Source organism: Papaver somniferum, chromosome 2 (genome assembly GCF_003573695.1).
Source record: "Papaver somniferum cultivar HN1 chromosome 2, ASM357369v1, whole genome shotgun sequence".
In the NCBI taxonomy this organism is placed as follows: Eukaryota; Viridiplantae; Streptophyta; class Magnoliopsida; order Ranunculales; family Papaveraceae; genus Papaver; species Papaver somniferum.
The window spans coordinates 19,189,240-19,214,735 of record NC_039359.1 but is presented as its reverse complement, the minus strand read 5'-3'; the positions used below and the strand labels follow the sequence as shown (position 1 = coordinate 19,214,735).

The 25,496-nt window shown below is 34.7% G+C and overlaps 1 protein-coding gene across 1 annotated transcript; it reads right to left on the bottom strand.

The window, feature by feature from the left end:
- Positions 1 to 8,504: 8,504 nt before the first annotated feature.
- LOC113347076 (transcription factor MYB61-like) lies at positions 8,505 to 10,806 on the bottom strand. The gene is made up of 3 exons (XM_026590661.1): positions 10,377 to 10,806; positions 10,141 to 10,270; positions 8,505 to 9,929 (listed from the first exon to the last, which is right to left on the bottom strand). Exons 1-3 carry the CDS (start codon positions 10,507 to 10,509, stop codon positions 8,876 to 8,878), a joined length of 1,317 nt encoding a protein of 438 aa, XP_026446446.1. The 5' UTR covers positions 10,510 to 10,806; the 3' UTR covers positions 8,505 to 8,875.
- Between the last annotated feature and the right edge of the window lie 14,690 nt (positions 10,807 to 25,496).

Below are 25,496 nucleotides of genomic sequence, written 5' to 3'. Positions count from 1 at the left end.
TTGAACATCACAGGTTCAAAGAGTACTAGAGTTAGACCTAAGTTTCTCGTTCAGATGAACTGGAGACGTAATATATCAGAATTGAACATCATAGGTTCAAAGATTACTAGAGTTAGACCCAAGTTTCTCTTTCGGATGAACTGGAGACGAAATACATCAGATTCGAACATCACAGGTTCAAAGATTGCTAGAGTTAGACCTGAGTTTCTCGTTCAGATGAACTGGAGACGAAATATATCAGAATTGAACATCACAAGTTCAAAGATTGCTAGAGTTAGACCTGAGTTTCTCGTTCGGATGAACTGAAGACGAAATATATCAGATTACTAGAGTTAGACCTGAGTTTCTCGTTCGGATGAACTAGAGACGAAATATATCAGAATTGAACATCACAGGTTCAAAGATTACTAGAGTTAGACCTAAGTTTCTCGTTCCGATGAACTGAAGACGAAATATATCAGATTGGAAAATCACAGGTTCAAAGATTGCTAGAGTTAGACCTGAGTTTCTCGTTCGGATGAACTGAAGACGAAATATATCAGATTACTAGAGTTAGACCTGAGTTTCTCGTTCAGATGAACTGAAGACGAAATATATCAGATTCGAACATCACAAGTTCAAAGATTACTAGAGTTAGACTTGAGTTTCCCGTTCGGATGAACTGAAGACGAAATATATTAGATTACTAGAGTTAGACCTGAGTTTCTCGTTCGGATGAACTGGAGACGGAATATATCAGAATTGAACATCACAGGTTCAAAGATTAATAGAGTTAGACCTATGTTTCTCGTTCGGATAAACTGGAGACGAAATATATCAGAATTGAATATCACAGGTTCAAAGATTACTAGAGTTAGACCTAAGTTTCTCGTTCGGATGAACTGGAGACGAAATATATCAGAATTGAACATCACAAGTTCAAAGATTGCTAGAGTTAGACTTGAGTTTCTCGTTCGGATGAACTGAAGACGAAATATATCAGATTACGAGAGTTAGACCTGAGTTTCTCGTTCGGATGAACTAGAGACGAAATATATCAGAATTGAACATCACAGGTTCAAAGATTACTAGAGTTAGACCTAAGTTTCTCGTTCCGATGAACTGAAGACGAAATATATCAGATTGGAAAATCACAGGTTCAAAGATTGCTAGAGTTAGACCTGAGTTTCTCGTTCGGATGAACTGAAGATGAAATATATCAGATTACTAGAGTTAGACCTGAGTTTCTCGTTCAGATGAACTGAAGACGAAATATATCAGATTCGAACATCACAAGTTCAAAGATTACTAGAGTTAGACTTGAGTTTCCCGTTCGGATGAACTGAAGACGAAATATATTAGATTACTAGAGTTAGACCTGAGTTTCTCGTTCGGATGAACTGAAAACGAAATGACCATATTACCCTTATCGGAAATAAGTAAAGTAAATAGTACGAACAATTAAAATGACCATATTACCCTTACTAAAAATTAGTGCAATAAATATCATTGAGATAGTAACAATAACTATACTACCCTTATTGGAAATAAGTGCAATAAATATCGCACAGACGGTCAAAATGACTATACTACCCTTACTGGAAATTAGTGAAATAAATATTATGGAGACTGTGAAAATGACCAGACTACCCTTATAAAAAAATAAGTAAAGTAAATATTACAGACTGTGAAAATGACTATTTTACCCTTACCAGAAATAAGTACAATAAATATTATGGAGACTGTCAAAATGACCAGACTATCCTTATCGGAAATAAGTAAAGTGAATATTACAGACAGTGAAAATGACCATACTACCTTTACTGGAAATAAGTGCAACAAATATTATGGAGACTGTGAAAATGACCATACCACCGTTATCGGATATGAGTAAAGTAAATATTACAGTCTGCTAAAATGACCATTTTACCCTTAGGGGAAATAAGTGCAATAAATGTTATGGAGACTGTCAAAATGACCAAACTACTCTTATTGGAAATAAGCGCAATAAATATCACACAGACGGTGAAAATGACCATACTACCCTTATTGGAAATTAGTCAAATAAATATTTTGGAGACTGTGAAAATGACCAGACTACCCTTATCAAAAATAAGTAAAGTAAATATTACAGATTGTGAAAATGAGTATTTTACCCTTACCAGAAATAAGTACAATAAATATTATGGAGACTGTCAAAATGACCAGACTATCCTTATCGGAAATAAGTAAAGTGAATATTACAGACAGTGAAAATGACCATACTACCCTTACTAGAAATAAGTGCAACAAATATTATGGAGACTGTGAAAATGACCAGACCACCGTTATCGGATATGAGTAAAGTAAATATTACAGTCTGCTAAAATGACCATTTTACCCTTAGGGGAAATAAGTGCAATTAATGTTATGGAGAATGTGAAAATGACCAGACTACACTTATCAGAAATAAGTAAAGTAAATATCACTGACAGTGAAAATGACCAAATTACCCTTACAAGAAATTAGTGCAATAAATATCATGGTGACAAAGAAAATGACCAGACTACCCTTATGGGAAATAAGTTAACTAAATATTATAGACTGTGCAAATGACCATTTTAACCTTACTGGAAAATGACCATTATATCCTTACGGCCATAAGGGTAAAATGGTCATTTTCACAGTATCAGTAATATTTACTGCACTAATTTCCAATAAGGGTAATATGGTCATTTTCATAATCTATAATATTTAATTTACTTATTTACGATAAGGATAGTCTAGTCATTTTCACAGTCTCCATAATATTTATTGCACTAATTTCCATTAAGGGCAATATGGTCATTTTCACAGTTTGTAATATTTACTTTACGTATTTCCGATAAGGGTTCTCTAGTCATTTTCACAGTCTTCATAACATTTATTGCACTTATTCCCACTAAGGTAAAATGGTCATTTTTACAAACTATAATATTTACTTTACTTATTTTTGATAACGGCAGTTCAGTCATTTTTATAGTCTCCATGATATTTGTTGCAATAATTTCTAGTAAGGGTAATATGGTCATTTTTACAGTATGAAATATTAACTTTACTTATTTTTAATAAGGGTAGTCTGGTCATTTTCACAGTATTGCACTAATTCCCATTAAGGGTAATATGGTCATTTTCATAGTTTGTAATAGTTACTTTACTTATTTCCGATAAGGATAGTCTGGTCATTTCCCCGTCTCCATGATATTTATTTGACTAATTTCCAATAAGGGTAGTATGGTCATTTTTGACTGTCAGTGTGATATTTATTGCGCTTATTTCCAATAAGGATAGTTCGGTCATTTTGACAGTCTTTATAACATTTATTGCACTTATTTCCCCTAAGGGTAAAATGGTCATTTAGCATACTGTAATATTTACATTACTCATTCCGATAACGGTGGTCTGGTCATTTTCATAGTTTGTAATATTTACTTTACTTATTTCCGATAAGGGTAGTTTGGTCATTTTCACAGTCTCCATAACATTTATTACCTTATTTCCAGTAAGGGTAAAATTGTCATTTTCACAGGCTATAATATTTACTTGACTTATTTTTGATAAGGGCAGTTTGGTCATTTTATAGTCTCCATGATGTTTATTGCATTAATTTCTAGCAAGGGTAATATGGTCATTTTCACAGTCTGAAATATTAACTTTACTTATTTTGAATAACGGTAGTCTGGTCATTTTCACACCCCCAATAATATTTATTGCACTAATTTCCAGTAAGGGTAATATGGTCATTTTCACAGTCTGTAATATTTACTTTACTTATTTCCGATAAGGGTAGTCTGGTCATTTTCACAATCTCCATAATATTATTGCATATGTTTCCAATAAGGGTAAAGTTGTCATTTTCATAGTCTATAATATTTAATTTACTTATTTTTGATAAGGGTAGTTTGGTAATTTTCATAGTCTCCATGATATTTATTGCGCTTATTTCCAGTAAGAGTAATATGGTCATTTTCAGTCTGTAATATTTACTTTACTTGTTTTTGATAAGGGTAGTTTAGTCATTTTCATAGTCCCCGTGATGTTTATTGCATTTATTTCCAGTAAGGGTAATATGGTCATTTTCACAGTCTGTAATATTTACTTTACTTATTTCTGATAAGGGTAGTCTGGTCATTTTCATTGTCTCCAGAATATTTATAACACTTATTTCAGTAAGGGTAAAATAGTCATTTTCATAGTATGTAATATTTACTTTACTTATTTCCGATAAGGGTAGTTTGGTCTTTTTCAGAGTTTCCACGATATTTAATGCACTTATTGCTAGTAAGGGTAATATAGTCATTTTCATAGTCTGCATGATATTTATTGCACTTATTTCTAGTAAGGGTAATATGGTTATTTTTCATAGTAAGGGTAATATGGTCGTTTTCAAAATGTGTAATATTTCCTTTACTTATTTCCGATAAGGGTAGTCTGGTCATTTTCACAGTCTCCATAATATTTATTGCACTTATTTCCAGTAAGGGTAAAATGGTCATTTTCACAGACTGTAATATTTTCTTTACTTATTTCTTATATGCGTTGTATGGTTATTTTCACAGTCTGTAATATTTACCTTACTTATTTTCGATAAGGGTAGTCTAGTCATTTTCACAGTTTCCATAATATTTATTGCACTAATTTCCATTAAGGGTAATATGGTCATTTTCACAGTCTGTAATATTTACTTCACTTATTTCTGATAAGGGTAGTCATGCATAATATTTTGTTGCTCTTTTTTCCATTAAAGGTAATTTGGTCATTTTAACAGTCTGTAATATTTACTTTACTTATTTCCGATAAGGGTAGTCTGGTCATTTTCACAATCTTCAGAATTTTTATTGCATTTATTCCGATAAGGGTAGTCTGGTAATTTTCACCGTCTTCGGAAGAAGCAGATATGTCAAAGTCAAATTTCTATAAAGTCATGACTTGTTGACTTGGTCTTGATCCTGTTTTCTAATATTAAGAAAATTAAAAAGAAAAAGAAAAATGTATATTGATTTATAGAAATGAAATATAATTGTTAGTTTGTACAAATGTGGGAAAATTAGTGACAAGTAAAATTCAAAGTGTGATAATTTTGGGGTTGTTTTAGATGTGGTGAAATATTTGGGTGGAATCATCACTTTGAATTATAATTGTGATTGTATGTAAAATTGTCAACAAATATTATTGTGACTAGTAAAAGAATTTAATATTCCTAATTATTATCACGAATACAAAATTTAATAACAGTTATAACTGTTGCAGGACTTATCACAGGTGTATCTGTGACTGAAAAATAAACTGTGACAGGTTGCGCTGTTACAAAATCCTGGTTTTGGTGTAGTGAAAGTAAATAACCTCTGGTATCAAATTCTTTTTTGAGTCTGGTGAATTATATTTCCATCTTTTTGCCAGCATGAGCCATTGAAGGAATGAGAATGGTGAGTTTAAAAGTAGAAAATTCTTGATCAAGATCAAATCAGTAAAAGTGTGATCAAATTAGTGAAATTGAGATTAAGTTAGGAGAAGAGAGGAAAAAGTGGAAAATGATAAAGAGGATGGGGAAGAAACGATAGACTGTAAAAAAGAAAAGGTGATGAAGAAAGTTGCAGTAACAGGTGAAAAGGAAAGAAGAAGTAAAAAGAAGAAAGAAGAAGACGAAGGAAGATAGAGATTACGAAGAAAATTTACTCTCGATTTTCGAGGTTTATCTCATTTAATGCAAAGAATAAACGGATAGGAAGAAGCGGTTATAAGGACGTGTCAGATAATGAATGGTCAAGAAAACACGCGTAAATCAAGAAAACTCAAATTCCGGAAGTACGTCGGCAAAGCAGAATACGAAAAATTGAACATGCGCGATACTCTAGGATGGGGATTTCTCATATCGTTCACTCTATGAAGAGAACGAAATGAGAAGAGGTAAAATGTCGGAGTGAAATATCGCACATTCATTATGTATGCGAAGTAAAGGTCATGTAATATGAGCGAAGGTCATCGCGTATAGCCAAATTAAGATGACGTATTTGATGATGTCAGGATAGTCACGAGTAAAGTGTGAAGATCTGTGCGAAGTATAAAGTATGCGAAGATGAAGGAATGAACATGAGCGATTGTATCGCACGACGATTCCAAAAATAAAGGATCTATTAGCTGTCATCCATTATTTAGTACCCTATATAAAGGGAAAGGTTATCATATAATAGAGAGATCTCAGTGAGTGTGTGAGATAAGAAATTAGGAGAAAGAAAGTTTATTTGGAGAGCAAGTAAAACCTTTGTATTATCTTGTATCCAATTTAAGATTTGAATGAGCAAATATATTGTGTTCACCGTAATTTCTTAATACATTGCTCATATAATTATACAAGTGTGATTGTAGGATTTCCTGCAACCACGCACCCCAAATATATAAGTACAGCAGTAAGAAGGAAGTAACTCAGTCTATGATTATTCCTTCACAGTCATTAATCTAACTAAGATATCTGTAGACAGAGTTTCACATTCTCGCCATTATCATTAGACAATTGACGTTTGAATTTTTGTCGTAAAAAAATATTTTTTATTGTGAAACAAGGGTGTTTAGTAGGCAGTTAATAATAATTTTGAAGTCAACCATCTTTTCCCTTTACATGGTCCAGTGTCTTTTATATACCTGTTTATTGTCTTCCTTTCTATCTCCAATGAAAGACATGGAGTTTAGAGAGGTGACCGAGGGATAAACCCAAAACCAAAAGAATCCCAATAATGTTGTTCACATGCAATGACATGGACAAACTAATATTTAAGCCACAATAATAATAGCTTAGTATCAAAATAATCTTATTAAGAGGACTAAATTAATCAACAACTTTATGCCATGGGACATACCATTCCCTGTAGATGATTAAGAGAGTACTTAATAACACATTACTTTATTGATTCAGAAAGAAAGAAGGGGACAAAAGGGTTTATATGTTTACACCACGTTTACGTGTTCGATTGCCAATGGACACATGCAAATGCGTGTGAGACGTCGTCTTACTACCCATCGTTTGCAAACATGGCTCGTGTATGGCTGGTCTATTTGGACCCCTGTCTAGTTGGAAAATTCATTCATAATATGCTAATACAAATTCTTAATCAGTCATTTAAATGTTTTCTGTCTTTAATGTTAATTACAATCTTGTGTGTGCTAATCATCTTTTGTGTTATACCTAGGATCAAGAACAAGTAGGATGGGATTACAAAGCCACATGGGGTTTAGGCCCATCAGCATCCCATCCATCCAAACTTTGTAAATGAAATGAACTCATCTTGATCTTGCTTTGCTCTTGACTAATTACAGGATTTAATTTGCATAAATGAATAATTAAAATGCATAATAACAATGATGTGTTTTTGAAGTGACCCAGACTATTTTAGTTCATTACAGTTACTATTGAAAAAAATTGAATTAAGATTCTCTTTAATTGAATAGACTCATGATCTCCTTTTCAATTTCAGTCCCCCACTTCCTTTTTTCTCATTTTCTCCTATACTAATCTCATCCCACTTCTAAGAAAACATCCATAACAAGCCCTTTCTCCAAAACTAGTATGAGAAGAAAATTTCAAATCTAGCTAGCTAATTAGATAGTAATATCATACACACAATACCATTGTTCGAATCGCACCAAATGGACGGCAATCGATTCGGTTTTCCTAATTCGCAATGCAGATAATATCTTCCCAACTATGAAAGTTTTACTAGGTTTGGAATGATTTAGCATAAGATAATGTTAGAGTCTTCAAGGAAGTTATAATACCATAATTTCATGATATAGGGGTCCTTATGTTAGATTGAGAGTCATTATCCTAACTCTTGAATTAGTTTCTAATAAATGAGCAAGTTAATGAACTTGGGGGTAATTTATCACTCTCTCTTTTATTTGATTATGGGCTAAGCATAATACTAATATCTCTTGCTTTTGTTTCTTTAGATTTATGAAAATTTATGGAAAATGGGGTATGGAGGTCAAAAAGAAAACTTTTGCTTTAATGCATAGCATCCTAAATCAAGTAAAAGAAAGGCTAGTGTTGGATTATTAGATGGGGTTAAAATTTGATTCATATGAAGACATGGTATGTAAAGACAACTATATTCATGTTATAATTCAATGTATTTGAATCAAAATATAACTTGCTTGTATGTAGTGGAAGTGGGTCCAAACTCTTTCAAGCAGTAGACTCTGCTTAAAAGTGATGAATTTTTACCATCTCAAATGCATGTTCAAAGAGACACTGATAGACAGCCATCTTCATTCAACAAAGCATGAAAAAAAAATAAAGCATGAGTTTTCAGTTTAACTGAATGGTTGAGGAATAGTACATGATCAACAAGACAGCCCAAGATAGAGAGGTTTTGATGATTGTTTATAGATAAGATTAAGATCTTGAATGCTTAGTTATCCATTTGACAATGTTGATGCAAGAATGAAAATAAATGTGAAATCCAAAACAAAGATATATGATCATTAAAGGAACAAAATGAAAACAGAGAACGGAAAAAGAAAAGAAAAAAAATACTTGAACAAGCCATATATTTTGAAAACTATATCCCCACCCCAAGAACAAATGATGAAAACTCACAAGATAAATTTTTTTAAAAGCTAAGAAATATGTTCTTCTGTGTCAAGCCTATTTACAATACGATTACATTACATAATAACGAAAACAGAAAACTATGGCGCACACACCTGTAAAAATAATCAGAAGAGGAACCATTTATTCATCAAGCCTTTCTTCATCCAATCAAATTTGAAAATTTCTGTTATAATATAATTCTTTTTCTTGTTGTTGTAGTAGTTGTAGTTGTTTTTTGTTGATATTGATGATCATATTTCCCTCAAACACTTAAAAAATATCAAAAAACGTCTAAATTTGTCCCAAGGCCGCCGCAAGTCTTTGGAAGTCTTTCGAATATATATCCCCGGTTGCCGCCTGTAAGAATTGTTGTTGTGGGTTTTGATGATGCCAACTTGTAGTACTTAACCCATCATTGTTCATGAACTGAGTTTCTGATTTTATGATTTCATTGTATATTGGTTGCTGCTGTTGTGGTTGTTGGGGAGGAGTTGAAGTTTGTGTCGACGCTGCTGAGGCCATCAAGAATGGGTTCTGTAGATACTCAGACCATTTGATTTCTTCCGGTTCGCTTTCGAACCAAAAGGAATTATTATTATTACTGCTGATGTGGTTGTTGCTGCTCTGGTTGTTGTGTAACTCAATACTACTGCTTCCACTACTGATGCTGCTATTGTTAGTACTGGAAGTTCCATTTTCCCAGTACGAATGAACTCCATTTAAGTTAAAAGAATCTGGTTGCTGATGAAGAGTATCAAGAGTAGTTACACTACTATTTGCTGGTTTTAAACCCAATTGAGTTGGATGGATTGATGTTGTCGGCGCCAAAGGAAGAACCGCTGATATTGATGAATTTGAATCAAAAGGTCTAGTAGTATCTTGATTGAACCATAGAGATTGGTTTTGATTATTAGGAGAAGAAGCTGAACCATAATTCAATTGGTGAAGAGGGTAATAACCAACCATAGTGTCCGATGATGATGAAGGCCTATCGAGAAAAAAGTCCTTTGTTGGTGTCACAATATTATTCATCGAGTTAGAACCTTCTTGTACTGTCAAACCAAGCTGCTTTGAGTTATCAACCTTGAGAAATTTCATCATCATTTGATCATTCGTCGAAAAACCCCCACCAGGTGATTTGTTACCATGAGTATTGTTGTTGCCGTTATTGATGGTAGTGGTGGTGGGAGCCTTTTCTTCACCGTTAACCTCAACTTCAGAGAGTGGTTTATGAGTGTTTGGGTCAATGCCTCTCTGTCTAAGTTTCTTCTTGATACATGAGTTCCATAGATTCTTGATTTCATTGTCAGTTCTTCCTGGTAACTGTGCTGCAATCTGCGACCACCTGATGAAGTTGATAAACTCATGTTGGTAAGAATTTACATTATTATTTTCTGTATACCCATACCCAAAAAACAAGTACTAAAACAAGGTTACTGATGAGGAATTCATATGTAGTGGAGGTGGAGCATATTGCAGCTATTTCTAGCTAAGCTAGCCAGTTTATTTGAATATTCACATGGAGAGAGAGAGAGAGAGAGAGAGAGAACATGTACCTATTGCCTAGAACTGCATGAAGCTCAATAATGAGGTTTTCTTCTTGCTGAGAAAATGTGCCTCTTTTCAAATCAGGCCTCAAGTAATTTATCCACCTTAATCTGCAACTCTTCCCACATCTTTGTAAACCTGCAAAAGTTTCTCAATTTAATCAACAACAATAAAAAAGCACCATCAGAAAATCTAACAATCCTATTATCCATATATATAAAGATAGATGATATAAGAATATTACCAGCTTGTTTAGGGACAGAGCTCCAACAGCCATGACCATATTTAGTGATATGCCTCAAAAGCTTCTCATCTTCTTCAGGAGACCAAAGACCTTTCCTGAGCTTTTGTTTGTAACAACAAGAGTGTCTCCCCATTTAGAGTAAAACCAACAAATTCCTTCTTCCTTGAATGCCGGTGAAATCAAACAACTTCGCTTTCGAAAATTATATGTATCTGCCTAACTTCCTCCTCTAATAATTCAAACACTACTGTTGTAGCGTTTGGTATGTATCACTAGCTAGAATCAAATGAAGAAGAAGAAGAAGAGGAGGAGGAGGGTCTTTTTTTCTTTAGGAGTGTGAGAGGTGGTGAAAATATATATAGAGAGAGAGGGGGAAAGAAAAGTGAGGGAGAGAGGGAGAGGTTTTGATGGCGAGGCTAAGAAAATGAAGTATCAGCTGAGAAAAGGAGGGGAATTAATAGAAGAAGGCTCATAAGAGAAAAGTCACCTTCAAGAAGTTGATCGTTGTTTTTCTAATTCCCTAAACTTTCACCAGTTGCTTTGATAGATGAGGTCACAAGGGTTAATGCATAAATAACGAATGAGTTGGGTAAATAATGTTGCCGCTAGGTGTGTCTCTCGAGGAGCAGACTTCGATAATTTTATAAGTACTCGTGTAAAGAATGTTAATTTGACATATTCAGTTACCTAAACATCTAACAGATGGTTCCTTACAATCTGAACCCGGGGGAATTGCTGATCTAGCATTACGCTTCCACAAAGCATCCAAAAAAATTCACCATTGTTTACCCACATAACTCAATGCTTGAACCCCAAGACAGTAAAAAAGAAAAAAAAAAGTAAATTTTGGTTTTAAGACAATATTATTATTAAGAGAGTGGGGTCTATGTCAATAACTTTGTATTGGTTTCCAAGCAAACCCTCTCTATATTTTTCTTCAAATAAAGTCTACTAGTACTCTCTATAAATCAAAAGATTCCAATTCAAAAATTTATTGATTTTTGAGAGTAAAATGAGAATTCAAGGAAGAGAGACAAGAAATACCCATGCTTAGTTAAGGTTTTCTTTCCATTATAGTATACTTTACATTCACAGAAGATAACACCAGAGTTTTCTTATGCATATTTCTTTATTTTAAAAAAAAAAATACATATCCAATTGTCTCTTCTCTGAGAGGGAAAGAGAATCACTTTCTGGACTCCCTTTTTTGTCAATTGGTTTTCTTCTTGGGTAAAATTTTGAAAATCATGATAACTTTGAAAAGTTTTCATCATTTAAGATGGGAAAGAACAAAAAAAAAACTTGGGGACGAACTTCTGAATGAAATTTTAAAAATACAAACAAAAGGGATCTTCCTTTTCACTTAAATGAAAAAAAAAAAAAAAAGAGAAAGGAAAATCTAGTACTGAATTGTTTTTCTGAAAAGCCGGTATACAATCAATCCCTTCAGTCCTTCCTTGTTTTTCCATTTTCAAAATATACCTTCATATTCAACATCCTTTTGCTTTCTTCATTCATGGATATTGTAAATCTCAACCAACGGACAAATCCTTCACCATCCCAAGTATATGTAGATGAATACTACGGCCCTTACATAGTCGACGATTTCACCCTCTTATACTAATGGTATATGTGTATCAAGTATCCATTTCAAGAAAATTTTGATATGCGGGTTTCAGTACTACTTCGAATCCCTTAAAAGACTGTGTAGCACTGGGGGATTCTTGATAGGACCCCCTGTGCATACATTAATCACGTTAAGCCCAAACCTATAGCATAGGCTGCATAGCCATTGAGTACGGTTAATAAAATTCTAGAGTCTTGATTAAAACGAGAAAATATTTGAGAATTTTTATGTGATTCTGAAATCAACACAGTATCTTATCTCTTGTACTATTAATTATCTGTAGCTACTCAATGATTAGAAGTGAACAACAGGGTCATGATAGGTTTCCAAATTATTCTCTGTGAACCCCAATTTTTTAATCAGAAAGAAAAAATAGAGAATACTACGTACGTATTATGATTTGTATTTAGAGAACCCTGCGTACCTGGTTTATTTTATATGGACCACTTTTTATCCGTTGCTAATGAAAATGCTATTAGCCCTATATTACAAACACAAATAGCTCACCTTCTAAGAACTCATAACGGCGAGGTAGGAAATAGCGAAGTGCTGTAGTGTGAAAAAGATATTGTAAATGTCAAATGAGAAATCGTCCCAGTGGTGAAACTAGAACTAGAATTCGATTCTTGTCTAAATTTACTTTCGTTTTGGAACAGTTTAACCTGGGGTTGACTTGGATGACCTAAGATACATTACGCTAAAGAAAATAAATTCAAACTGGCTTAAGCCAGGGTAAATCCCGGTGTTATTACGCCCCGGAATTGAGGCTGGTATTTTTACTGATGATGTAATTTTCAAATAAAATGTGCTCTTTTTTTAGCCTTCTTAGTCTAGTTATATCTTCTGCTATCGTTTTGTCAAGATGAACGATAATTTTTTGAGTTTTGTTATCCAGTTATCTTTCTTTATCTTGGGGTTCATTTGAACTGTAAATTCACGATTTTTACCCCCTTTATTTTAATTATGGAAAAATAAGCAAGAATTATAGGGCAATTGCCGTAATCATATAGCCGATTATATTGTCCGAAGCTGTAACCCATAGCAAATGTTTAAGCCGAAATACTAATATGCATCTCCTTTTCCCCATATTCATTGTTTTTGATTTACCTAGCTAAATTTGGGGCATATGCCACTTAATTGGGCCTATAGCTACCTGACAAAATAGGGTCATTAAGAAATAATTTCTAGAACCCCTTATCCACTATTTATGTTAATGCCTAATATGTCCTTATTAAATTAGTGATGATTAATTAAGTTAATATTTGTTAAATTAATTAGTGTTTGAGTTTGATTATAGTGTTAGGATTAGAGTAGAAATTCATTTTCTCTTTTAAGGTTTGGAGGAAAAGAAGAAGTAGAGGGAAAAACAAAAAACTAGGGTTTGTGAGTTGTAACGATCTACAAACATGTATTTGCATGTCCCAATCGCCTAAAAAGGGATAATTTTTCAAAACTATAACCCAGAATCGGTTTATTAGATAGCACCACATAAACCGATTCTGGGTAAAATCTCCAAATTGGGTACAATAATCGGTTGTTGTTAATCACCACATAAACCAGTTGTAGTAAAATTTTGGGCGCGATGGGTACGTGAAGAAAATCGGTTTTTGTTGGTGATGTGCATAATCCGATTTCTTCACTTCACTAATCACATAGAATACAAGAAGTTCACAATCGGTTTATTTACGTGTATATGTAATCTGATTGTGGAGAAAAAAGTTCCAGGAGAAATGAGAACAAAAATCGGATTACATGATACGCAACATGAACCGATTGTGAAATTTGAATTTTTTTTCGTTTAGTCCTTAATCGGACTTTATTATTGCACATATAAACCGATTACTTACAGGTTTATATATGAGGCACATAAAGACCGATTCTTGATTTCTCTGCAAATCCAAATTTGGACTCATAATCGGTTTATGTGTGCATTAGCATAAACCGATTGTGGTTGATGTTCATCACATCAACCCGGAATCGATTTATATATGTGTACACCAAAAACCGATTCCTGGTAACATCAACTACAATCCGTTTTTTCTAGTGCATACATAAACCAATTCTGGGTTGATTTTTCAGAAAATTAGAAGAAGAAATTTCAGAGGTTCATGGTTAAATCGTTGTTGAGTTTCTCTAAAGGAACGGATTAAAGAGAGTTAACTCAATCACTCGAATTTGTTTGTCGCCGAATTTTTTTTCAAAAAACAAAAAATAGAGAATTGAATTGTTGTTTGTGATTAGGTTTTTTTTTTTTTTTTTTTTTTATGAATTGGGTTATAATTTTTGATTTGGGTTATAATTTTTGATTGAAGATTGTTAATAGAAATGATTTAGATTTTAGAATTTGTTTTAGGAATTATTAAGAATGTATAAGAGAAATCTAGTATTTTAATAAACTTTGGACACCCCTTATCATTCTCTATTGGATGGATGAAAGAATCCATAGACCCCAATTAAATGGTATATGTCCCAATTTAACCAGGTTGATTTATCATGCTACACCTTTTTTTTGTGTTTTTTGTATAATAAAATCTTAACCATGTAGAAATATGCCAGTAAGTACTTCTTGCATACATTTTGTTTTTACGCTCATTCGTAGTTCATACAAATCATTCGAAAGCTGTTGTTTTCGTTGTTAGCATCGTGTAATTTTAATCCGATTCCGCAAAGAATTTCAATGTGTTTTCAACTCGATCGAGCACCGTTGTTGATGAGAACGCCACACGCTGTTTCCAGCCTCATACGGGCCCCTCCTTTCAAAACTCCCATAAAACACATCAAATTGTCTACAGGAACACAAAATAAGACTGGTGTCACTAAAATAATGGAAAAGATCCGGTTCGGAAATCATTTCCACATAATGGAACTAAAATGAATACTTCAAATATAATAAAAAATTAAAATGGATATAATTAAGATTAATAATATATTAAAGTTTAATCCATAAAATATTAGCTGTCGTGCCTGTCGGCGCATTGAATTGATAGAACTCTCTTCTTCTTGAACCTGCTTAGAAATTCGTCGCTGTTTCATTCCAAACCGAACAAAAACTTTTTCGAAGAGAAGAGTTTGGGGTTTTCCCATTATAAAATTTAGTAAAATAATTTAGATGATTTTGTTGAAGATATTGTGCGGACTAATAAGTTCATAATATGGAATCAAAATTAAACCAAATGGTCCATAATCCTTAATATTATGGTCTTGAAAATACGTCCAAATTAGCAATGGACATTTAAGAAAGGGTCATTGCACAGTTGTGATTGATTAGGGGCATCTTGTTCCAAATATAATCAAAGTATTTAGAAGAGATGGGATGGCCATGTACTGCACGATTTATAAAGGGATATAAGTTCTACTAAGTGCTGATGTCATTTCATCAATCCAACGATCAGAATTGGTAGAATTTTTTTGTCCTATATGAAACGGTATCAACACTTAGTAAAACTGGTATCTTTTATAAATCATGATGTAATAATTTGACAACTAAGCTATCGATAATTCCCCACACATAGTTACGTTATTAACCGTATCTCTGCAAGCAACTACACAAGAGTGCAAGACAAGCATGACAATCACGTGTGTACTTAACTCTGAAATTACAAAGCAAAAAAAAGATGAAATAGGACAAAAGATGAATGGAAAAGAAGGGTTAACTGTTATGACTTAAGTGAGGGATAAGTGTGTGTACGTAGTCGACTGACGCTCAATTATGCCACTTAAGTACATTGGTAGATAGACTCAAAGCTTTGCTTAAAATCTTAAACTACACTACTAATGTAACAAGTATCTCTCTGCTGATCGATTAAAGAAACATGTATCTCTATCTACTAATAGCTAAAGTTTTGGTAGTTAATTAAGTGATGAGTAATATAATTTTAAAGCACAAAGAAAAGAGGTAGAAACTTTTTGTTAAACGCATTTCACCTTTTCTTAGCCTAGCGTTTTTAGGGGCCACCCCAAAGGATTTAGGGGTCATCAATTTATACCCAGCCAAAGACTCTAGTTAAGGGGTACCCTATATGATATTGAAGTTACATAAATGCCCTTATGGTAAAACTGTATGAAAACCAAATCAAAAACAATTCTACTCATTTCAACTCTTCTTCTTCCAGTTTCCTATTATCTTTCGATTGTGGAAGAAAAAAAAAATTCCGCTCCAAAGTCAAATGGCCCCAATTAGGTAAGAATCTATCATTTTTGGGGTTTATTTCGCTTTAATTCGGCGAATCGAGAAAAAATAATTCTAGGGTTTTCGGTTATTTATCCAGATTCGGGCGATATTCATGCTCCTTTACTTCCGAATGTAGTCGTGTTCTTCATTTCTCAAGAACATCGACAGTATTCGGGAGAAATATTTGATGGTTATCGGCCGAATATTGTTGGTCATATCTTCCTGGATACAAACTGGTAATAATCGGTAGTTTAATGAATTTTTTGTCTCCCGAATATATTTAAGTAGACACACAGTATTCGGAAGTACACTCACTACCGAATATATATATATATATATATTGAAAAATCTCAAAATTTCTGATATAGGAAAAATCCCATTTTGGGGCGAGTATTTATTCGGAAGACAATATAATGTTATATACTTCCGATTATTTCAATTTCAAAATTTGAAAAGTATAAGTTTTTCCCAAATTCTGATTTTTGGGCCATCGTACATTCGGGACTTTACAAAACAATTATCCTCCGAATATAGCAAGTTCAAAACAAACCACGCCTTGGCTCTAGGTGGTTCCAAGGGCCAATATAGAACGTTAGACAGCCCATATTCGGAAGTTTGGGTAACTAATTATACTTCCGATTATTTCAATTTCAAAATTTGAAAAGTATAAGTTTTTCCCAAATTCTGATTTTTGGGCCATCGTACATTCGGGACTTTACAAAACAATTATCCTCCGAATATAGCAAGTTCAAAACAAACCACGCCTTCGCTCTAGGTGGTTCCAAGGGCCAATATAGAATGTTAGAGAGTCCATATTCGGAAGTTTGGGTAACTAATTATACTTCCGATTATTTCAATTTCAAAATTTGAAAAGTATAAGTTTTTCCCAAATTCTGATTTTTGGGCCATCGTACATTCGGGACTTTACAAAACAATTATCCTCCGAATATAGCAAGTTCAAAACAAACCACGCCTTGGCTCTAGGTGGTTCCAAGGGCCAATATAGAATGTTAGACAGCCCATATTCGGAAGTTTGGGTAACTAATTATACTTCCCATTATTTCAATTTCAAAATTTGAAAAGTATAAGTTTTTCCCAAATTCTGATTTTTGGGCCATCGTACATTCGGGACTTTACAAAACAATTATCCTCCGAATATAGCAAGTTCAAAACAAACCACGCCTTGGCTCTAGGTGGTTCCAAGGGCCAATATAGAATGTTAGACAGCCCATATTCGGAAGTTTGGGTAACTAATTATACTTCCAATTATTTCAATTTCAAAATTTGAAAAGTATAAGTTTTTCCCAAATTCTGATTTTTGGGCCATCGTACATTCGGAACTTTACAAAACAATTATCCTCCGAATATAGCAAGTTCAAAACAAACCACGCCTTGGCTCTAGGTGGTTCCAAGGGCCAATATCGAATGTTAGACATCCCATATTCGGAAGTTTGAGTAACTAATTATACTTCCGATTATTTCAATTTCAAAATTTGAATAGTTAGTTTTTCCCAAATTCTGATTTTTGGGCCATCGTACATTCGGAACTTTACAAAACAATTATCCTCCGAATAATATAGTCGTGTTTAGAAATACCAACTTAATCGGTAGATAAGAATTTAAGTTTTCCACCGAACGTCTTATTCGGAGGTAATACGTGTATCGTTAACAACCGATTGTAGTGCACCAATGATACGAAACCTCAACGGCCATATTTTCAGAAACCTCAACGGCCATATTTTCAAAAATTATATCCGTTGGAACTCTAATCTATATAAGGAGGGTAACCCCTCTCAGTTATTATTGAGTAAAAAATCTGAATGAAAAACCTTTTCAATGGCAAGTCCATCATCAATCGACAACATACTTCGAAGATGCAAGCGAACAACTACATCAATTGCATCAATGGAAGAAGAAATACAAAAAAGGAACAAACAACCCAAAAAAATTAAACCATCGTTAGTGGCAACGGAGGAGGAGGAAGAGGAAATCAAGGCTAAGAAGCGAGGTCAAGAACAATTCCATCATAGAGAAAGATTAAAACAAGTTGAGGAAGAGACTGAATGGATAAAAAATTATTACATTGTGAAAGATCTACCCAAAGAACAGCAGGACGATCGTATATTTTGGATTAACGTTTCATTGGGTCCTTTTGTTGGTAAGTACAAGAAACCACGCCACAATTATGAACCATCCCATGTTTCTTCAAGGGTGCACCATGTTATAAAATTGTGCACCGAGTACAACCGTATTCTTGCTAGGCACAGAGACGACAGGTTTGCGGCACAAGATGCTTATTCCAAGTGGAGAGGAGAGTCGTTTCTACATTTCGAAGCCGCGTTGATTGTTGCATCTCGGACTGGGAAAAAAGAATAACATGTGATGTTTGAGTGCTGTAAATTCAAATTTTTAATATTAATCGGCGGTTTGATAAAATATGGAATTCCCGAATATGATTAATCGTATTGAAGTGTTATAATACTGTTGTTCCGATTACATAGTTTCAAAAAAAATTATAATCGTGCCTCGAAAAAAAACGATCAAACATCGTCATCATCCGAGGGGATCAATTCGAGTAACTCAGCGGGAAAGTTGTTGTCCATAACACGATCCCAATCAACCATGTTGGACTCATATTGTTTCACCTAATCCTTGCAATGGTTCATCGGGAAGTAATCGTGCCACTTACTCAACGGAGGTAACGGACAATCTTTCTTTACTCTTAAACCGATAAAATGCATTTCATTCACAAATGCCATTACGATTCTTCTATCTTTAACCGACTCGTCGCAAGCCGTTCTTGTGGGTGCAAACGTCATGCTAAGTCCATACATAGGAGGAACGAAGAAATGTACCACGCAATTCAAAACGTCCGCTAGGAGATATCCAAATTTAGGCATTGTCATCCAATACTTGGATCCGATTGTCTTCAATCCCTTTCGACACTTCACACGCGCAACTAAGTCTTTAAATTCTTGTTCTTTGTCGTATCTATCTCCTCGCCTCATCATCTCCATATAAAAAACCTTGTCCTTCACTAGTTGTACCGCCATCTTATTTCTTAAATATTGGCATTGGGTGACATCTTCGATATCCGCCTCTCTAAAGTAACCCATTTGTTCCGTAGCAACGTGAAACCCACAATTTCCATCCCTCGTCGGTCGACAAAAAAAATGGAATGATAAGTGGAGGGAGTTGTTCCAAATACTCTTTGTATATTGTATATGTGGATCGATTTGGTCTTCCATTAAGATCTCTAGGGCAACGAAGAGTACCTTTGTCCTCTTTTATAGTAAGAATTTCCATTGGTTGGGTTTGTTGCGAGGCGTTCATTTGCTCAACAACTTCTTCGACAACATTGGGTTGACTTACTTGAGAAGGCTCTGTAGAGATCTTTGGACTTACTTGTCGGGTGGTTGGTCCACTTTGATCATTTCTTGGACGACCTCTTTTCTTAGGTTCCGTCTCATCTTCAAATTCGGCTTCCGAACACTCGTGCCTAGACAATATTCTTTTATTAGACAAATACTCCTTCAACTCTTTTCTTTGGATGGTCCTCGACACTTCGGTGTTCGGCCTACCGGTGTTCTTTTTGCTTAATAGGTTCATCAACCTCCCTTAAACAAGGGTGAAGGGCTTCCTCCAAATTATGCATCAATATTTGCTTTTTGGTGCCGTTTGATGTAGCGTAACGCTCGGCTATTCGTGCATACAATTCCGACTCGAAGAAAGACGGACCATCAACTACCGGGGTGTTCGGAGTGAAATTTAATTGCTTCCAAAATGGGTGAATATCATCGATGTCAATCACTTCAACATACCTACCCAACTTATGACGACATGGGAGTCCAATACCTATCATATCCTTGCAAACACAAACCGTATTCTCGTCATCATAAGTTTTATATAACTTCAATTGTTTCATCATGCGATTTATTGCCCATCTTGAAACTTTATGAACAACTCCCCTTAGAAGCAATTTTTCCTTAATATGTTCCATCGGGAATTGGTGTACACTAAATTGCATACATTTCCTAATCTTTACGAGATCACGATTGGTGAATTCATGGATTGCTTCTTGGATCGACACAACTCCATTTTGACTACCAATTAGTATTTTCTTTAGTCGACCATGAGACCCCTCCGCAATGCTTGTCGCCTCGTTCTTGAAGTTACGATATTCATATGTCCATGCAAACACAAACCTCTCCTTAATCGTTAACCATTGTGTTTTACAATACTCAACCGGTTTTGGGTAGTCCGTGCTGTATTCATCCTCAAATTTCTTCAAGTTACATTCGTAAATTTCCTCGGTCATCGACCAAACGATTTTGTCCCATGCTTTCATGAACATTTTCCAAATTATTCCATCCTCCTTCCACTTTTCTTCAAATAGCCTATCCTCTTCCTTACGTTCTTCCAAGGTTAATTTACTAATGCGCTCATCCTCTTCCTTTGACCTCTTGGTACCCTTCCTTGGTCTTTTAGCTTGGAAATGATGATGGCAATTGGTTTTGAGATTGCATTGAATGTGCCACGTACATTGCAAGTTTTGGGCTTCCGGAAACACTACCGCTATTGCATGCATTAAGGCTTGATCGTTATCCGTTACAATAACCCTTGGAAAATTATCACCGTTATAAATGGACCTCAACGTCTCCAACATCCAAATGAAACTCACATTGTTCTCATGATCCATTAAACCCCATGCAATCGTAAACGTTTTTTGTCCGAAGTATGGCAAGCAATGTTCAACAACGGCATGTTATACTTGTTTGTCTTATAAGTAGCATCTATCAACAAAATTTGATGAAAGCATTGAGCCAATTGGATCATTTCGGGATGTGCCAAGAAAATACGAACCACTATACCATCCTTTTCTTCCCTTCTCAAGGTGTAGCCGTGTAACTCCGCTAACCACTCCGATTGTTGTTGCATGACCGTTCTACCATCCCAATCAGTCCTTTTGATCGTAGCTAGGGCCGACTTAATTGTAGACAAAGAAGACAAGTTGTCGGGATCGTCCGCCTTTATTTTACTTAAGATCGCACTCGCTTTTTGGATCCGCATAGACCTCACCGTCTGCATTTGATGTGGTTTTAACTTGGCAACCATTACATGTCCAATTAAATCCAACGGATCATCATGGTTGTGACAACCGTTATCAACTTTATACATTTTATACTCTTTACCTTTAATACCATCGGGCTTATAGAAGACAATCTTAAATGGGCATCCTATCTTCTTGGTATTGCTTCGGTATTTCCTATTCGTCTTCCGTATGTACTTACTATTCTTTCCCTCGTGACTCTTTCGCGTCCCACCTCGCTCACAAATCATTTCAAATCGAGTGTCACTAACATGATTATTTTGAACTACCACGCACATGTTATCTTTTCCTTGTTCATAAGCCATTCCTTTGCCTCCTTCTTACTTCCAAATGTCTAAACGTGCATAAAACAAAACAAACCTAATAAGCATAACCATTTAACATATAAATTTTGAAAAAAAGAAAAAGTAGTAATGAGTATACCAAATCGTTTGCATAGTATAGGGAAGTGTCGGGCCTCAAATAGAAGTCATCAACAAACTCTTCAACGGCCTGCATATGAAAGCAACAAATTATTATACAATAATCGGAGGTTATTAAATAAGTCAAACTTCCGAATATTCTATATTCGGAATCCTATCGGTTACCCAAAACACCCGATCTATGCAAATGAATGTACACAGTTTACTGAGTGAAAAAATGATATATCGGAGGTAATTAAATAAGTCAAACTTCTGAATACTTTATATTCGGAATCCTATCGGTTACCCAAAACACCCGATTTATGCAAATGAATGTACACAGTTTACTGAGTGCAAAAAATGATATAATTGGAAGCTAAAATATATAGTAAAACAGCCGAATATAAATAACCGGGAGATAACTTTAATCGATAAACATCCGATTTTCAAGTTTTCGGAGATTTTATTTTGAGGCCACTGTTATATTCGGCAGTCAAATAATGTTAAACTATTACCGATTGTAAAGGATAAGAATACTGAGTTTTGAAATTTTCTGAGGAATTCGTTTTTGGGGCCATTCGGAGGTAAATAACTCTACATAACTACCGAATGTAGATAGTTTTGGAAAACCAGTTTGGGGTTTTTCTCATATTCGGCAGTAAACTAGTATCTTGTAACTACCGAATATACATATTTGGTACTCAGTGTGTTATATTCGTAAGTTTAATCTAGAAATTATCTACCGAATCTGGGTAGTTCATGGCATTCAATGCATGCAATAATCGGTTTTTATTGTTTACAAAAGCACACAAACGCATGCAAATCGAGTATTTGAGTTTCTTAACACAATACTTGTGTTTTACATGCATCGTTAGCTTCAATATCATGCGATTCTCCATTTTCTTCCATGAAAGGGTCGTCTATGTTTTCCTCTCCACAAAAGTTTGGATCATTCAACATATACCCCAAATCGTCTTCTCTAAACGGTCGTGAACCCTCAACATTTTGTTCTTCGTCATGATTCTCACCTTCTTCTTCGTATCCATCCATTTTTGTAGTGATAAAATGGGTTTTCTCTTTTTTTCCTTCACCTTCTTCTCTATAACTCTAACAACTCAAAAATTAAAAAGAAATGGAAAAAATGAAACACAAATCATTCTAATACTGAACCGACTACAATCAGAAGTATGGGAACGATTTTGGCTTCCGATTGCATTCGGAAGGTAACAATGTTATCATATCCTCCGAATATATAAGGGTAATTTCGCCATTATGAATTACGCGAGATAAGGGCTGGCTACATTTTCCCTTTGGGTGACCTTTTTTGTTTTATTGTTGGCCCCTAAATCCTTTTGATTGGCCCCTAAAAACACCAGGTTTCTTAGTGGGGCAAAAAGACGAAAGAAAGATCCATGACAAATACTTAGGCATTTTAATGCAAGGGTTCAAGGTGTTGAAAAAATACGATATATACCAGGAATTTAAGATCCTTTTCACTATTTTCAGTTTCGATACAAGGATCAAGGTTATAAAAAAAGATGACATGACTAGGAGCAAGTCTTATGATGGAATCCATCATGTTCCAAGTGTGAAAAATTATGGAATGTCAAGTCTAGTGGTTATTAAATTGATGTTTTCTATGAAACATCCAAGCAGTGTTCCACAGTTTCGTGGGAGGTCCTGTGGAATCTATATGAGCCCTAATCAGATTAACATAAAACAATATTCAGAATAGCGCACTAGAAGACGGAAAGAAGCGCTAATCAGAATAGCGCTCAAAGCTATTCAGAATAGCATTTTTTTTATCCGTAAATTTAAAACGAGCCCTTGAAAATCTAATGGCTGAAAAAGAAAAGCACTATTCTGAATAGCGCTTTTCTAACGCTATTCTGATTAGCGTAAAACACTATTTTGATTAGCGTTTTTATTGTTCCACCACTACACTTGCACTTCCAACCATAATTCTAAATGCTGAGGTGGCGTGGAAGATGGAACTATTCCACCATCCTCAGCATTTGGAATTGTGGATGAAACTGCAAGTGTAGTGGTGGAACAACAGAAACGCTATAGCGTTTTACGCTAATTAGAATAGCGCTAAAAAAACACTACTCAGAATAGCGCTTTACACTATTAAGATTAGCGTTTTTTTTCTCAGCCATTAGATTTTCAAGGGCTCGTTTTAAATCTACGGATAAAAAAAGCGCTATTTTTATTGGCGTTTTCCGTCTTCTAGTGCGTTATTCTGAATAGCGTTTTACGCTAATCTGATTAGCGCTCCTATAAATTCCACAGGACCTCCCACGAAACCATGGAATACTGCTTGGATTTTTTGTGGAAGACCCCAACTTGGAAGCCACTAAACTTGACATTCCAAAGTTTTTCCATACTTGGAATAACTTGAGTTTCACCATAAGACTTGCTCTAAGTGGGATAAAGGTGAAAGTTTAGATTACATTTTCTTTATGACTCCGTGTCTTAAGTACACGTCATCATTTGTTCCGAAATTTAAATGAAAAGCTTTTGAATAAGACATCGGGGTTTGGAGATGGGTGTGTCATATTTTTTTTATTTCTTTAGCAATAATACACAAAAAAAACGTGTTAATAAGACCTCAATCTGGGATGACCTTAACCCCTTGCAATGGAGGTGCTCTCACGTATACATTAAACACACAACTTAAAAAGCTAGGACAGTGGGTCGGTAAATGAGCAGGTTTGTTCATTTTCACCCACTACGGGATAGACAAACGGGCAAAATGAGATATGCAAACTGGAAAATTTGGGAGTTTTCCCATCCCTCTCAAGTTGAGCCGAGCATCTCAACCTGGAACGAACGGTTCAACCTGAGATGCTCGACCTCACCTACGCCGAATCTCTTTTCCAATTGAGACGACACCCGTCTCATATAGGGCCGGCCGTCCTAAACTGAGCCAATAACAGATAGTTCAATTAAACGGTTCTCATTTCATCTTCTATAAATTCAACTATTGTCATTTCCAAAACCACACCTTCTCCACCTTTTATACCAATAACTCCGAGGAATGGCTCCAGCGTATACTAATCATGCAATGTTTAATATAGATAAAGATTTATTTTTACGTAGGTACTTTGTAGTATGTTTTCCGGCTAGGGGTGCTAAACAATGACAAAATGGTTTAGTAAGTATGAGTTGTTGGAGCAAAATTTATGAAAACTTTTGTACTAACACTGGTAACCCGATTAAGCGTAATGTAGCCTGGTTGTTTTGTCGGGATCAAACTATAAGAAAATGAGTGGAAGAATTTATATATTTAGTTCATGTTGTCAATCGGTATCGACTAAGAAGTAAAACCAATACTGAAGTTATATTATGAGCTTAAGATGAATAGCGAAGATGAAAGAGAACAAATTTTTCTTATGAAGCTCATTAAGCAATCCTTAAGGAGTTTTCCATAATTCGTGTGGATGTTAAAAACTGTACATATAACTCGAGCAAGATGTTGATGGAGTAGTTCTAAATTTTAGTTAAGTTTATAATTAGTATTAATTAAATATAACGGTTTACATAAATAGGTTAAATTTAATTTTAATTAGATGTAAGTAAATTAACATAAATAGATTAAATCTGTTTTAAGCTAAATGTCATTAAGTTTACATAAGCAGAAATACTCAGTCCCATTCCAATTCATATTATACGTGCCCACCTGCGTCATACTCTCAAACCCCTCATGTGATCCCAAAGGTTGAGATCCTACACCTTGATTTCCAAACTATTGATTTAATCCTTCAGGTAGAGGGCCTTCGAATTTTAATGATCTTTTGTACTCTCGATA